At 44.9% G+C, this 14,922-nt stretch overlaps 1 protein-coding gene across 1 annotated transcript in view; it reads left to right on the top strand.

Moving 5' to 3' along the window:
* The window catches only part of abca3b (ATP-binding cassette, sub-family A (ABC1), member 3b), a 23,533-nt gene continuing 8,611 nt past the window's right edge, over nt 1-14,922 (top strand). The window contains exons 1-17 of the mRNA XM_008283793.1: nt 1-217; nt 981-1,063; nt 2,654-2,903; nt 6,052-6,179; nt 7,332-7,497; nt 8,035-8,294; nt 8,374-8,490; nt 8,755-8,875; nt 10,258-10,431; nt 10,531-10,712; nt 12,100-12,246; nt 12,377-12,506; nt 12,585-12,739; nt 13,148-13,303; nt 13,380-13,590; nt 13,845-13,995; nt 14,688-14,786. Coding sequence (XP_008282015.1) covers nt 1,010-1,063; nt 2,654-2,903; nt 6,052-6,179; nt 7,332-7,497; nt 8,035-8,294; nt 8,374-8,490; nt 8,755-8,875; nt 10,258-10,431; nt 10,531-10,712; nt 12,100-12,246; nt 12,377-12,506; nt 12,585-12,739; nt 13,148-13,303; nt 13,380-13,590; nt 13,845-13,995; nt 14,688-14,786 — 2,501 coding nt within the window. The 5' untranslated portion in view covers nt 1-217; nt 981-1,009. The remainder of the gene's footprint in view (nt 218-980; nt 1,064-2,653; nt 2,904-6,051; nt 6,180-7,331; nt 7,498-8,034; nt 8,295-8,373; nt 8,491-8,754; nt 8,876-10,257; nt 10,432-10,530; nt 10,713-12,099; nt 12,247-12,376; nt 12,507-12,584; nt 12,740-13,147; nt 13,304-13,379; nt 13,591-13,844; nt 13,996-14,687; nt 14,787-14,922) is intronic.

Raw genomic sequence — 14,922 nt, 5'->3', positions numbered from 1 at the left:
GCACACCGAGGAGGACACACAGGCACCGGGCTGCCCTCGTCCTCACCGCCGCTGGAAGGTGACCGAGCGCCGGTCGGCGGAGGAGCGAGCCTCGCAGTGATGCTTTTATCGCTTTAACGCAGCAAGAAGAAGAAGAAGAAGAAGAAGACGCGGCTTCACCTCGACAGGAAGAAGAAACAGCTCGAGAAGTTCATGCACCGAAACCTGCTTTTTTGAGGTAAACTCTCGTATTTGTGTCACTAAAGCGCCACTGAGTCACTTCAGCGGAGACGCGTGGGTAATATTTTAGAGGGAAAAAAGGGATTAAACGGGGAATATTTCGGATATTTCCAGCTTTGTCCCTCAGCTCCATCATTTACATTCATCAGACCCCTCAGGGATTGACGGGCAGCTGGATCGTCCAATCAGGGCGAGCAGAAGGCCGCGGTGGACCAATCAGAGGAGGCAGTGTTGAGTTGGGGGGTGGGGGTTCTCCTGCCTGGTCCCACTAACCGAGAAATGGAGGCTGTAAATATGAGACACATGGTCCTCTGATGTGTGATTATATGAAACATGAGCCTCTGATCAGGATGAATGGATCCAGTGTGGAATCAGACAACTGGTCCACGTTATTAGATTTCTGTATCCAGGCTGTGAAGCGAGACAAACAGCTGATTATTGATCCGTCCTGGTGATTAGTTATGGATCTGTGAATTTAGCTGACATGTTACAGGTGTGTTTTATATCCTGCTTATCTGCTGAACTCAGGTCCAGGCGCTCATTTTCATTTTTTATAGCAGCCGTAAAACTTTGTTCTCTCTGGAAGTGTCGTTCCAGTTTCCAAACATGACTAAAACATCGTGATAATCATGATGCCGTTGATTGCTCAGTTTCACTTCTCTTTTTAATGTTTTCTCCACTTATTGCTGAACAGAAACTCAAGAGTCCTTCGCAGCCCTTCATCAAACCTTTCAATTAAAAATGTCTCTCTCTATTTGCAGAAGGCCGCCTGCTCTGTGTCCTCATTAAAATGGCGATCATGAGACAGTTTGGACTGCTGGTGTGGAAAAACTATCTGCAGCAGGTGAGTTGTTTTGGCCCTCTGTAGGTTTCTGGCGTTAGTTGTGTTTTGTCAGAAGCGACGTGTTTACAGAGCCTGTACGACAGCGCTGGAGTTATATGCGACGGGGCGTTGTAAATACAATAAAGTGACTAACATTCAGTCTCAGATGTTTTCCAGCTGCTGCACAACTGGTCAGCAACACAGTTTGTCTCTGCGTGTTGTCGTGTCACATTCTGTCTCCAGGTCAATGTGTCGGCAGCTGTCACATGCTCTTCAGGCCTTATAAGGCTCTCTCGCAGAGGAAGTCGCTCTTAACACCTTTAATTTCTTAAATTGTTGTGAAACACGTCTTGAGACGGGAATCATGTGACAAGAAAACATTACGGTCAGGCTTTTTTCTATTGTGTCTGAAGGAACAGCGTATCAGCAGGTTCACGGTCTGTCCGTTTACAGAAGATATCTTCTCCTGGAGCAGTGATTGGTTAGATATCAGTACATTCTTGGCGGCGTGTTGGTCTGAATGGCTGCTTGCATAGTTTGGAACTTTAATATCAGGGGATGATTTCACAACGCTGCAGCTGTTGAGAAACGAAAGTGTCCGTGTGCTGTGGATATGAGTGCCGGGAGGTTGTCCTGCATCACTTTCTATCCTCTCTGCTGCTCCCACGAAGCATTTTCACGCCGTGGTGTGTTTTAAAAGTCCGTTGTGTTCTCACATTTTACTTTCACCAGCAAAGTATGAACATTTGGGCCTGCAAGAGTAACTGGTGTCGTGACTCACTTTAAAAACATATTTCCAGTTTGTCTACATCACATTTGCATTTTTTGATGAAATCTTGCTTGTTTGCAGATCAGATGGTGCAGCTTTGGATGTTATCTTATGGCAGAAAAGCCTCACAATGAACCAGCTAGAACAGGCCATTAAAAACAAAAGAGGCTTTGAAATAAACATGTAACGACTTAAGAGGCTTTTGTTGACGGGAGAACGTAAAAGAACGAGGCTCACTGTGATTCCTTAGTTTGAGTGTTGGCGTAGAATCTCAATAAGCTAAACATTTTGACGCGTCAAACTCAAACAAGAACCTGAATTACTGTTCATGGATCTTTTAAATCACGTTGTAGCCGATCAAAGTAAACTAGTCTGAGCAAGCTTTTGTTTATGACCTGACAGGTCAGTAAAACTTGGTCAGTGTCCAGAAAGGTTCAGTATGCAGCCTCCAGATTTACAGAAACAGGGAAAGTGTGTCGTGGAGCTGCAACATTCAGATTTAGGTCAAAGATTTATTTGTGTGAAACTGTCCGAGTCTCTTTATACGTCAGTCAATCAACATGAGCTTTGTTTCAGCTTCCTGTGTGATTCTGAAGGAAGAAAATCAGATTCAGACCTTGTTTGAACTAAGAATTATTTGCATTTTTACAAAATATAGAAAGAATGTAAAGGAGAGGTTGTGCTTTATGTCCTTTATGGAGGCCGTAAAAGAGAGTTTATTTAATTCCACGGTGGTTTACTGCAGTTACTATCTGTGTTTAACTTGCAATTAAAAAAAACAAAACATCATGTAGTACCTCACTGCTCCATCAACAGACTTTCTTTCTGTCTCTGTGCTGCAGAAACGTCAGATCCTGGTCACTCTGGTGGAGATCATCCTGCCCCTGCTCTTCTCTGGCATCCTCATCGTGCTGCGTCAGAAGGTGGCCTGTAAGGACTTCCCCAACGCCACCGTCTACGAGAGCTACGCTGTGGACCGGCTGCCGGGGATATTCGTCATGCAGCACCTGCAGCTGGCCTACGTTCCGGGGAACTCCAGCGTGGTGCGTCAGGTTGCCGAGGATGTTCGAAGCAGCCTGTTCCTCTCCTCAGGTAGTGGTTACAAGAAACGGGAAGCGTGTTTGTTCAGCACAAGAATGCTGGCTCATTTAAAAAAGCACTTTCAGTCCAAAACTTGGGGAAAGTAGAACATCCAGAGCTGAAACCGCTTCAGCTGACACTAACTGGCATCAAGACTCCTCAAAAGCATTTTTGCATACATGAGAGCTTTTTTTATTTACTTTTTATTTTTTTTAGTTTTTAAGCGTTTAACTTCCCACAAATTAATGTTTTTGTGTTTCTTTTGTGGCCTCTATGTTTTCTGAAGGAATAGTTTAACATTTTGGGAATTATGTGTCCAATCTGGTAAACATTAGATGGCAGGTCTGTTAGCTTAGCATCCTGACTGGAAACAAAGGAAGACGACTGGTCCGACTTTACCTGATGTTGACATGAAGCAGTCACAGCTGTTGTTCTGTCTGACCAACAGTTTTAAATGTTCTAATGGGAGGAACCCAGAAATGCTGCAAACTTTGACATTTGATTTTGTTTTTAAAATAAATATTATTTACTTTCTTTAGAACATAAATTTAAAAAAGTTTTTGAGGCGCCATTGATGCTGCCTAAAGGAACCATCCTTTGATGGTACTTTTAGGGTTCTTTCAAGAACTGATTAAAGGACTGTTCGTTAAAGCAGCTAGCTAACACATCCTGGCCTGTTTTTTTAATACCGTCTAAGGACAGTAAATGAGATAAGGTAGCTCTATAAAGCCGTGTTGTCTTTGTTCTTCTGGCTCTTGTGGTGTGTTTATGGGTCAGATATTGGACTGTTGTTGTTCCTCTCCAGATGTAATAAAAACAAGTGTTTGCTGGATGTTACTGCCGGCATGTTAGCAGACGTGCCGTAAAGTATTTAAAACAACCTAATTCCGCTGCTGCACAGTGTTAAAGCTGCCAGTGTAACCAAAGAAACAAACATTAAGACGGATCTGGGAATACTGGTTCCTCCAGAAACAGCCCCCACGAGGGCCACTCCCTTCGCCGGCCTGGACCAGCTGGAGATTAGAGCATGAAGCGTCCTCCCTCAGGACACCTACATCCCTGTTTAACCTGCTCTGTGTGTCCAGACCAACCTGCAGACAGTCGCACACTCTTCACACGTTGGTTTCATCCCGACAGGCAGCACAGACAAATAGAAATGTGCAGTGTGAGGCTGCAGGTAGACAGATCCGTGTCCTCTACACAGCTCAGCTATTAATGAATAATTTAACTGGTGTCAGCGTTGGGGGGGAGGTGGAGGAGCAGGATCTGAGTTTTAGCTTCGTCAGGTGAACACAAGACCCCGAAATGTGTGCTCCAGGGCTAGAAAGCTTCTGTGGAGCAGATGTTGGCTCTTGGTGGGTTCACGGTACAGTGTCAGTAGTTGGACTGTGACGGGCTTGTTTTTCAAAGCGTGTTGTGAAATGAGGTGTCCGGTTGTAATCTCTACTTCTGTTGTTGTTAAAAACGAGTCTAAAGGGTCATCATTGATCTGTTGTTATTTCCAAATGATTAAAAAAAATCCCATCACGTGCAGGAATGAAAATCTTTAGCCAGAAGAAATAATTGCTTCTCTCAATAGAATAAAACTCACAAATCACTGGACTCTCGTTAGTTAAACCAATGATTCTTAACCTTTTCTATTCTCATCAGATGAGCTCCTTCACTGATGCGACAGTCGTGTGTGTTTATTTGAGCTGATTTAATCGTACAGCTGAATTGTCCATGTATCGTGTGTGTTCCCATTGCTTTTAGCTAATTGTTTAAACAGATTAACCTCCACTTCTAGCTCATTGTTTCGTCTGTGGGATGCGTGTTTGGAGCATATGTCTTATACTGTCTACTCAGCTTGGTTCGTTGTTTAAAATGACTGTTAGATGATTATATAAACTGTGGAAGCGTCACTCACTTTGCTTTCGGTGACTGTCTCTCACTGCACAACTTAATCTCATGTCAAATAAGAGGAAGATGCCTCAGAGCCCCTCCTTTATTTACATATGTGGTGAACGGGACCAAGTCTGAACATCACAGAGACCTTCAGTCGACTGAGGTCCACACAGATGTCTCACTATGCTGAGCGCTTTCTCATTTACTTACACTGAAAAGTCCTTAAAAATGCTGCTTTCCTGCTCTGTCTGTAGCGGCTCGGATTAATGAGACTCACAAGTAATGAATGTGATCTGGCTTTTAAACTAAACTTAACAGCAGCTTCAGTAGATGCTTCTGTCTGAGTTTGTTGACACCTGCAGCCCGAGAAGCAGCAGGATCCCCACGAGAAACCTCAGAGGGAGCGTCGTGGGTGTAAATGTCAGCTGGGGTCACGTCATTAATTGCTTATAATTATAAATAATTTCTGACACGGAGCCACGATCGATCAGGACAGTAGCAGGAAGTAACATTCTGTGCTTTTCTGCACCTCAGACAGGTTATTGTTTTACTGTCAGTAAAAATGGGATCTGTTTACTGAAGTCAGAAGATGACGGAACATGACCTCTGATCATTACAGTCTATCTGGATGTGGCCTAGAAACACTAAAAATTTTATGGCACCATAAGACCATGGACTAACTTAGCACAGATAGCTTATTGTCTAATATGACAGTAAACTAACTATAAATAACATTTTTATGTTTCTCTTAAACACTAATGTGAAGATTTTTCTGTATCTTACTCCAGCCCTCCTGTTAGAAAACACTTGTTGGGATTCACTGAGTTGAACCTTTTCTTCTGTGTGTGCTGTGACTGTTTGAACCTGAGCTCCTGGTTGCTTCACTCTGTGTTTGTTTTATGAGCGTGACCCAGATTTAACCCTGGAGCCGGTGTGTAACTCTGACGTCCTCAGAATACCTTCATGTGTTCTTGATAAGTGGAACCAAAACGTAGCATGAAGTGAATTTTTTATTGTTTTTGGTCTGTTCTTGCTCATCCTGCGTTCAGGGTTTTTCTTGTCTGTGGTGCAGATGATGTTTCGGCCTCACAGCATCTATTTAGCATCTGGCTCTCTTGTATTGATAATGCTGGTCTCGGGATTCGGTATGCCGACCACATGTTTGAGCCTCTCACTGCCTGTCAGGCAGAACAGCAGCGAGGTCGGCCTTGAAGACAGGCGTGCGTGAGATGACTCCCGCAGCTAACGTCATCTCGTGTGTTTGTTTGTGTTGCAGTGCGAGGCTTCGAGACGGAGGAGCACTTCGAGAACTACGTGAGGAATGACCCGCAGTCAGGGAAGCTGCTGGCTGCTGTGGTGTTCGAGCATCCCTTCAGCCACGACGACGAGCCGCTGCCTCTGAAGGTAGCGACCGCGCTGTCACACAGTCCGCCGCTGAACGTTTCACCAGTAAAACAGGCTGAGTCACTTTGCTCTGCCTCCTTAAGTCCTGTTGGATCACCTGTTTACAGTTGGTGGTTTGACTAGAAGGAAAAATGCGAACAAACAAGTTTGTTTCAGTCAGAACAGAGGTCAAGGTGGAAACGTGCAGCAGGACACATAGACTCATGGCTCAGTGCAGTCGGATCATTGTGGGAAAGAATGATCAGAGTTTAAAAGACTCTTCAGCACCAGGAAGACAAATGTGGTCTCATAATTAAGACTGAATTGTGTTTCTGCCAGCTTCCCTTTCAGTTCAGTTCAACATTCATGAACAGGAAGTAATGAAACAAACCACAAGACACCTTCATTTCTCACCGTCTGCTTTCTCTTTGTTTGCATTCGTTTTCTGCTCAGAAAATAGAAAATATAGAACATACAGAATACCTGCTTAGAAGTGCTTACAAGTCAAAGCAGGCAACTGGAAAACAAAGAGGAGTTTCTACAATTCTACAGAAATGGTTGTAAAAATCTAATAAAATGGCTACAAAATAGTAGATCTGAATATAGATTGTTGTATATATATACTGCCTGTTTAGACTGGCTGGTTTTAACTATTGAAATGACTAATATCCTGGTCTATCTTTCAGTGTAGCATGAAGCTGGATCTGGAATTAAACCAATACTTTTTTTTAAGGTTCAGTCAAGTGGTCGCCTTGTACCACTGTCACTAAAATAGATCCAGCGTTTGTTGTGCTTTATTTCAGTTTCTTCAAATCCTGCAGAGGTGAAGTTAAAATTAATAGAACAGAATCATCAATGTTCGTTATTTACTCTCTAGTTCATACTTTTGATTCGGCAGAAAGAAAAAAAACATGTATTGATGAGGACTCAAACTTCCCCAAGTGCCTCTTTTCTGTAGAGCTCAGAGTTGTTGGATTTGGTTTCACAGCTGTGGAGCTCTTACTGGCTGAAGTTACTGCACCGAAATAATAAACTGCATTTGCATTTTCTTTAAAAAAACAAAAGTGTCTATAAATTGAAATGTTTAAGAGCTTGTTTAGCTACATTTTCAAGGACCGTGTGCATGGAGTATCCCTGCTGACGCTGTTTTCTTATTCGCCCTGTGATGTACAGGTGAGCTACCACCTGCGCTTCACCTTCACCCCTCGCAACGCCCCGCCGAGGGAGAAGTCGGAGCTGAACCCGAACAGCGACCTGGACTGGCACACGCTCAGCTTGTTTCCTCTGTTCCAGCTGCCCGGTCCGAGGGAGCGGCGGGACAAGGAGGGCGGCACACCTGGTGAGACGGTTTATTGGGTCCGCTATTCTTACAGACGTCGCATCTTTATTTTTAAGTTTCTTGTTCATCAGCGGCCTCAAAGATCGTTTGAATTTTTGACTATCTGTGGAGCGACGGGCCCTCTCTTAAGGCTGTTTCCATGGCAACCACATCCCTGTCTCGGTGCTATCTGGCTGCTGGCAGGATGCCGTGGGCCGTCACGTCGTCTGTGGGGCATTTATGGGTGTCGGGGGGCTGTGGCTGAACAACAGCAGGCCCAGACCCTTATTCTAATGAAGCTCCAAAGTGACTGCAGTGGCAGGAGGAGATGTGCTGCTAAACATGTTGTCATCCTGACGAGCTTTTAGAGTCACATGAATATGGATCTGCTTCCTCCACATGCTCCCGTTTAGCTAGTCAAGACTCTTGTTGGCTCCAGACGGAGGCTGGATGGAGGGTTTCAGGAATTAGAGTGGCCGTGACTCATTTCTTCCAGATCAGTGATGATTTAATGGTCGCATTTACATATTCTGTTCAATAATGTCTCCTTTTGTTCAGGTTATTTCCGAGAGGGCTTCCTGGCGGTGCAGCACGCGGTGGACCGAGCTATAATGCGCTCTTACAACAGAACCGCTGCTGCTCCTCTGCTGCGACAGACCAGGGTGGTTCTGTCCCGGTTTCCGTACCCCGCCTACATATACGATGTCTTCATCCTGGCCATCCAGAACCAGCTGCCCCTGCTGCTGGTGCTCAGCTTCACCTACACCTCCCTCAACATCGTGCGAGCGGTGGTGCAGGAGAAGGAACGGAAGCTCAAGGTGCGTCTGGCAGCCTCGGTGTGAGTTGTTCTGAAAGCGGTGATGAAACTGTCAGACTCATCCTTTGCCTCTTTCTCAGGAGTATATGAGGATGATGGGTCTCAGCAACTGGCTTCACTGGAGCGCCTGGTTCCTCATGTTCTTCCTCTTCCTCTCCATTTCAGTCTTTTTTGTGACTTTGCTGCTTTGTATTCAGGTGAGTCAGTGGTACTAATTTTGTTCACATTCCAGCCTGTAAGACCTTAATTAAGCTGTAATCCAAACCCAGACAAAGAAACTGATTGTAAAGCATTTTATCGAAGAGCAAATTGTCCTATTATAACAATCCTAACATTAGATAGTTGTTACTGTCACTGGACTACAGATTGAGGCGACAGTTAAGTTCAGAATAAGTTTGTTTTTCACTCAGAGGCTATAAATGTGTCCTATAAAGTCACACCTGACTCCTGACTGTGTTCAGGTGAGCCCTAACGGAGCAGTGCTGACCTACAGTGACCCCACGCTGGTCTTCGTCTTCCTGCTCGTCTTCACCGTGGCCACCATCAGCTTCAGCTTCATGATCAGTGCCTTCTTCTCCAGAGGTGCGTTTCTGTCTTTTCTGAATGGGGATTCTGCCTCTCGACTCGGTCTGCTGCTCTGTGCTGAAGTTTGAAAATGGCTTTGGCTCTGGTTTGCTGAACTGCAGCAGCTTGTGGTCTCTGAGATGTAGGTCAAAGTTTTCTGCTGTTTGTTTTGTAACTCTGGAGCATAAAAGCAGTAATAAAAGACAGAGTAGCTGTAAAAATCTGCAGTTGTGTTCATAGACATGCATTTATACTTACACCTTTACTGATCAAGTATGAGACTGTAAATATGGAACTACTTTTAATAAGTCTGTGCTCGAGTTAAATCAGGTCGGGACTCATTCAGTCGTGTGAAATTCGAGCAGCGCGTTGGGCTGGACAACCTCGCTGATAAAGAAAACTATTTGCATCTCTCCTTTCTCGGGCTTCTCTTCTCCCTCCCTCTTTGCTCTCTGCTCATTCAAAGCGTCTCATTCAAACCGGCAATCCATCCGGCCTTCCCCAGAAACAGCAGCTCAGATTGCAAATCCTTCTTGGTTTTATGCAGCTTTCTGCAAAGCGTCACTTCATTTACCAGCCAGCCTGTAGTTTGTTGTTCCTTTGTTCCCTTTTGACCACAATCACAAGAAACAGTTAGAGGAAAAACCTTAAAGCTCCACTGAGGTGTTGACGTTCATACAGATAGTGTTTCTGTTTTCTGAGCCATGTATTATTCTTGTCTCTTCCTGTCTCTGTCCAGCTGTCTTCACTCAGCCTGTCTGTGATTCTAATATTTGACTGACTAAAATCATTAAATCGGGCCAACTGCTGCTAATCTCAGCGGAGTAATTAGCTAAAGAAACTGCACCGTTATGCCGGTTTCTCTGTGACACTGTGCATATAAAGTTGCTGAAATACAAAGACGTCATTATATGTTGAACCCCGTTTGGGTTCAACATATAAATGATAATTTGTAGATGGAGGAGGAAGGAGGAGGAGATGAAGGGCTTTTACAGAAAATAGGGCCGAGCCAGCAGAAAGGATCCTTCAGTGACCTGCTTGGTCATTCCTGAACAAAGACGGACTCTTTTTCTCCCTTGGCCGTCTTTGTGTTTGCAGCTGTCCTTCCCACCCACTGCAGGACTTTTTGGAAACAGATAATGGCTCTTAATCAATGCATGTTCGGAGCTGCCTCAAAATGTCACATTGTCTGCAGCAAGTGGTCTTCAGAAGTGCAAAAATAGGCCTTTCATTCTGCTCATTCACTCAGCTTCGCTCTCCATTTTTCCTCCTCTGGTCAGCAATCAAGGAAAAGGTTAACTGCTGAATCCAATTCTCAGGTTTCTCTTTGTCAAAGCTCCTGTTATTTAAAGCTGCATTAGTCATGAGTCTCTCATTATTTCTTTTATGTCCATCTTTAGCCAATGTGGCGGCAGCAGCGGGGGGATTCATCTACTTCCTGAGCTACCTGCCTTATCTGTTCCTGTGGCCACGCTACGACCTGCTGAGCCATGCCCAGAAGCTGTCCGCCTGCCTTATCTCCAACGTGGCCATGGCCATGGGAGCACAGCTCATAGGAATGTTCGAAGGAAAAGGTCGTCAAACTAAGTTTAAGCACATTATTATTCGTTTCTGTGTGTCTGCCGGCTACACCAGGGATTTGTGGAGGTTAATTTTATTTTCCTGCTCCTCAGGCACGGGAATCCAGTGGTCCAACTTGTTTGACTCTGTGACGGTGGACGATGATTTCTCGCTGGCGCAGGTCCTGGGCCTGCTGCTGTTCGACTCAGTGCTGTACGGGCTGGTGGCCTGGTACATGGAGGCGGTTTTTCCTGGAGAGTACGGGGTGCCGCTACCGTCGTACTTCTTTGTCCTGGTACGCTGTGAACTGCTCACACATGCAGATCCATTTTATTTGTATAGCACTTTTCAAGAACTCAAAGACGCTTTACCGGATAAAAGAACCATAAGAGCAACTAATACAAAAGTAGACTAAGCAAAAACACAAGCAAGCAGATAAAAACAACACAAGATATCAATATGAAGGTTTAAGTAAGAAAAGCAGAGCGAAACAGGTGAGTTTTTAGTTTGGATTTGAAAATGACCGGGTCTGTGGTGTCACGGATGTGTTGTGGGGGCGGCGACAGAGAAGGCCCTATCCCCCTAGGTTCAGTTCTTGGTCCTGGGAACAATCAGGAGGTTGGCATTAGCAGAGTGGAGGGTACATGAAGAGGTGTAGGGGTAGAGCATATCTTTGAGGTAAGAGGAGACATACAGTCCTGGAGGATGAAACCAAACACAGACTCATTAGCGGGCTTTAATCCATGCAACCCTCAGGTTGGTTATTAGAATCACTTTTCTTTAATCATTTTGCATGTTCCAAACCATATTTTGTTTAATATTTTCATGATTCAATCCATACACATGAATGACAGACAGACACATTTACAGTCATTCATTGACCTGAGTAGATTCCCACCAGTGAACACTGCAAATGATGTGTTGAACCAAGGATTGCACTTGAATCAGAAAAGACTTTTTCATTTAAAGAAGCATTATCGGCGTTTAGTGTTCAGGACTCACAGCTGTAGAGTCTAAGGTCTGCGTCTTCTGTGGGAGAAAATGAGGTGAAAGTGGGAGCAGAGGGGAGGTCGGCCAGAGGAAGTCTTCAGGATCAGCTCGTTAGAATAACAGGAAACGTCTGAGTCTCTGCAGCCAACGCAAATAAAGTTTATCTTTACAACTACTATGGACCATCACGAAATCGCGTGACATTACACAACCACACTTGCATAAAAATACACTCATGTTAAACCATTTTCCAGGAATCAGGAATCCAAGAGGCTGCCAGCAGGGTGTGGAAGAGACACTGACGCACTTCACTCTGCCTCCATTGTGTGTGGGTGGGTGGGAGATGCTGCTTCTGAGCAGAGAAAGTGGAGGTTTGACTCTGGTTCTTAGGAAGTGCACCAGAGGGTGGCTCGGTCAGGAAGCTATCTAATGTGTACATGAACAATAATGGTGTTGGCCTGCTCTCTCCGGGTTTTAGTGAATGATTGTGCTCCTCCGCTTCCCTCGTTTCATCCCATAATTAGCCCGGTTCAGTCATAAGTCAGTGTGCAGTCATAAGTCAGTGTGTGGTGTAATAAATAAGTAATAAATGAATAGTGGAATTGCAAAGGGCTGTTATATGTGCAGCTTTTAAATCTGGGGTTGGGTTTGTCTTCATCTGTCCCTGTTGTTGTTTTAATCCTGATCTGCAGCCTTCGTACTGGTGCAGCAGCCCTCGCATGGCTTTGGTGAATGAGAAGGAGGAAGAGGAGGATGCAGAAAAGGCTCTGAAAGGAGAGTTTATAGAGGAGGAGCCCGCTGGACTCGTCTCCGGGATAAAGATTAAACATCTCTCTAAGGTGAGCAGCACAACACTGACCCCAGAGGGCTGACGTGTTCAGTGGCGATGAAGGTGATGGTTGCACAAGGCTACTCTGCCCCCTGTGTCGTCCTCATGTAATGCGTGTAAATGTTTCTTCTGTTTCACAGCAATTCAAAGTGGGTAACAAGACCCGACAGGCTGTCAGAGATCTAACACTGAACATGTTTGAAGGACAAATCACGGTGGTTCTGGGACACAACGGTGCTGGAAAGACCACAACACTGTCCATGCTAACAGGTGACGAGGCTGAAAACACCTGTCAACACGCACATTAAACGAAAAGATGACATTGACCCTTGTGTGTTCCTGTGTCAGGGCTCTTTCCTCCCAGCAGTGGCAGGGCCTACATCAATGGTTACGACATCTGCCAGGACATGGCTCTGATCCGACGCAGTCTGGGACTCTGTCCACAGCATGACGTGTTGTTTGATAACCTCACCGTGAGAGAACACCTGCTCTTCTACGCACAGGTATCACACTGCTAAACACAAACGCACACAGACCAAAGACTCGTATGTTGTCGTCAGCTGCAGCTTTGTTTAAATGATTTCGTCATATTTACATTATTTCCATATTAAACTGTATTTATTTTTCAAAGCAATAAAATACATTTAAAAGAGCAACAAAACAGCATCATCTTGCAGAATGTTTGCATAACTGTTGTTAAAGTAGTTCTATGGATCCATAAATGGACCAGTTTTCTTCCTTCTTTGGTGTCCTTTCACAGAACCTTGATTAGCAGGATATCTGCACTCTTTCAGTTCTAAAACACTAAACTTCTCCATTTTAACAACAGCAGACACTTCAGGCTCTCCACTGACGTTTGTATAAAGCCGATGCTGTGGATGACCGTATGATGTGCTTGTTCTCCTCTGCAGCTGAAAGGATACTCCAAAGACAAGATTCCAGATGAGGTGGACCGGATCATCCGGATCCTGAACCTGGAGGACAAGCGACAGGCTCGTTCCAAGACACTCTCCGGTGGCATGAAGAGGAAGCTGTCTATTGGCATCGCCCTCATTGGAGACTCCAAGGTCAGGAGCTTCACTCTCATTGCTTCTGCTCCTCACCGTCAGCCTCCTCTCACCTCTTCTCTCTGCCCGTCTCCAGGTCGTCATGTTAGACGAGCCCACGTCAGGTATGGATCCGTCGGCCCGGCGGGCCACCTGGGACCTCTTGCAGGGAGAGAAACGCGGTCGCACCATCCTGCTCACGACACACTTCATGGACGAGGCCGACCTGCTCGGAGATCGGATCGCCATCATGGCCGGAGGAGAGCTGCAGTGCTGCGGGTCGCCACTCTTTCTGAAGAACAAATACGGTGAGTGACTATAACGCTAACAGGAAGACAGTTGTTCTCTCCTACAGAAAATATAGTACATTGTTGTGTTTTTTTGAAGCAACTTAATTACACCTTAATTATAGTTGAACTGCTGGGAACACTGAGCACGTTATCCGCTGCAGCTGGTCATGATTAATGCAGGGTTTTATATAACATACCTGGATATCAGGGTGAAGCTGCAGTAATTAAACTGCACGCCAGCATTAATCATACTGTTCCTCTCTGCTCACCAGGTGCTGGTTACCACATGGTGATAGTTAAAGATGCTCTCTGTAATGTGTCTGAGATCACTCGCCTCGTTCACATGTATGTTCCCAACGCCACGCTGGAGAGTAGCGCCGGCGCCGAGCTCTCCTACATTCTGCCCAAAGAAAGCACCAGCAGGTGAGTTGGCCGGGCGTCGGATCACAAAGAAAACTCTGATATGTCACGCTTCGCTTCGCTGAATGACTAAACGATAATTGCTCTCAACTGTTTGAAAGCTGGCAGTAATTATAGAAGGTCCCAAAATGGATCAGTAGAATCATAATATGGCTCATAGCCACATACTGGTGACGTAATTATAATGAATACAGATTAACAACAGCGGCTTATCTTTTATATCAGGGGTGCCAAACTCATTTTCATCCCGGGCCACGTCAGCATTGTGTTTGCCCTCAAAGGGCCGGTTGTAATTGTAAGACTGTATAAATGTAATGACTCCTGAACATTTTGTTGAATAATTGTCCCTGTATTTGATTATTATTTATTCTATGTACAAATATTGTGCATACCTTTACCTAAAAGTAAAATATATGTTGGCACATTGCCACGTTATTCTAGCATTATATTAAATTATATTACGTAAATCCCATTAATTTATCATATTAGGAAACACACATCTCTTGTGGGCCACATAAAATGACACAGCGGGCCGGATTTGGCCCCCGGGGCTTGAATTTGACACGTATTTTATATCATTCTATATGCTCTATTTAATTGTGTTCTTTCATTAAGCATGCTTCATATTCATCACTAGCTCCTGTTGTAATACTGCCTTCATTCTCCTGTTTCCCTGTTTGGGTGTTTTCTCTCAGGTTCGAGCTGCTGTTTGCTGAGCTGGAGATGAACAGAGAGGAGCTGGGCATCGCCAGCTACGGAGCTTCAGTCACCACCATGGAGGAGGTTTTCCTCAGGTAGGAGATGAGCGATGTGGGCGAATGCGATCGACTTTTCTAATTTTCCACGTCAGTAGGATCCCAGAACAATTCTCCTTCTGCATTTTCAATTAAGCAGCAATTTCATGCTGTGAGGAATTGTAATGTACAGCCG

This window comes from Stegastes partitus, unplaced genomic scaffold, assembly GCF_000690725.1.
Source record: "Stegastes partitus isolate 25-593 unplaced genomic scaffold, Stegastes_partitus-1.0.2 Scaffold327, whole genome shotgun sequence".
Lineage (NCBI taxonomy): Eukaryota > Metazoa > Chordata > Actinopteri > Pomacentridae > Stegastes > Stegastes partitus.
Note: the sequence above shows the minus strand (reverse complement) of the source record. Positions and strands in the feature narration are given on the sequence as shown.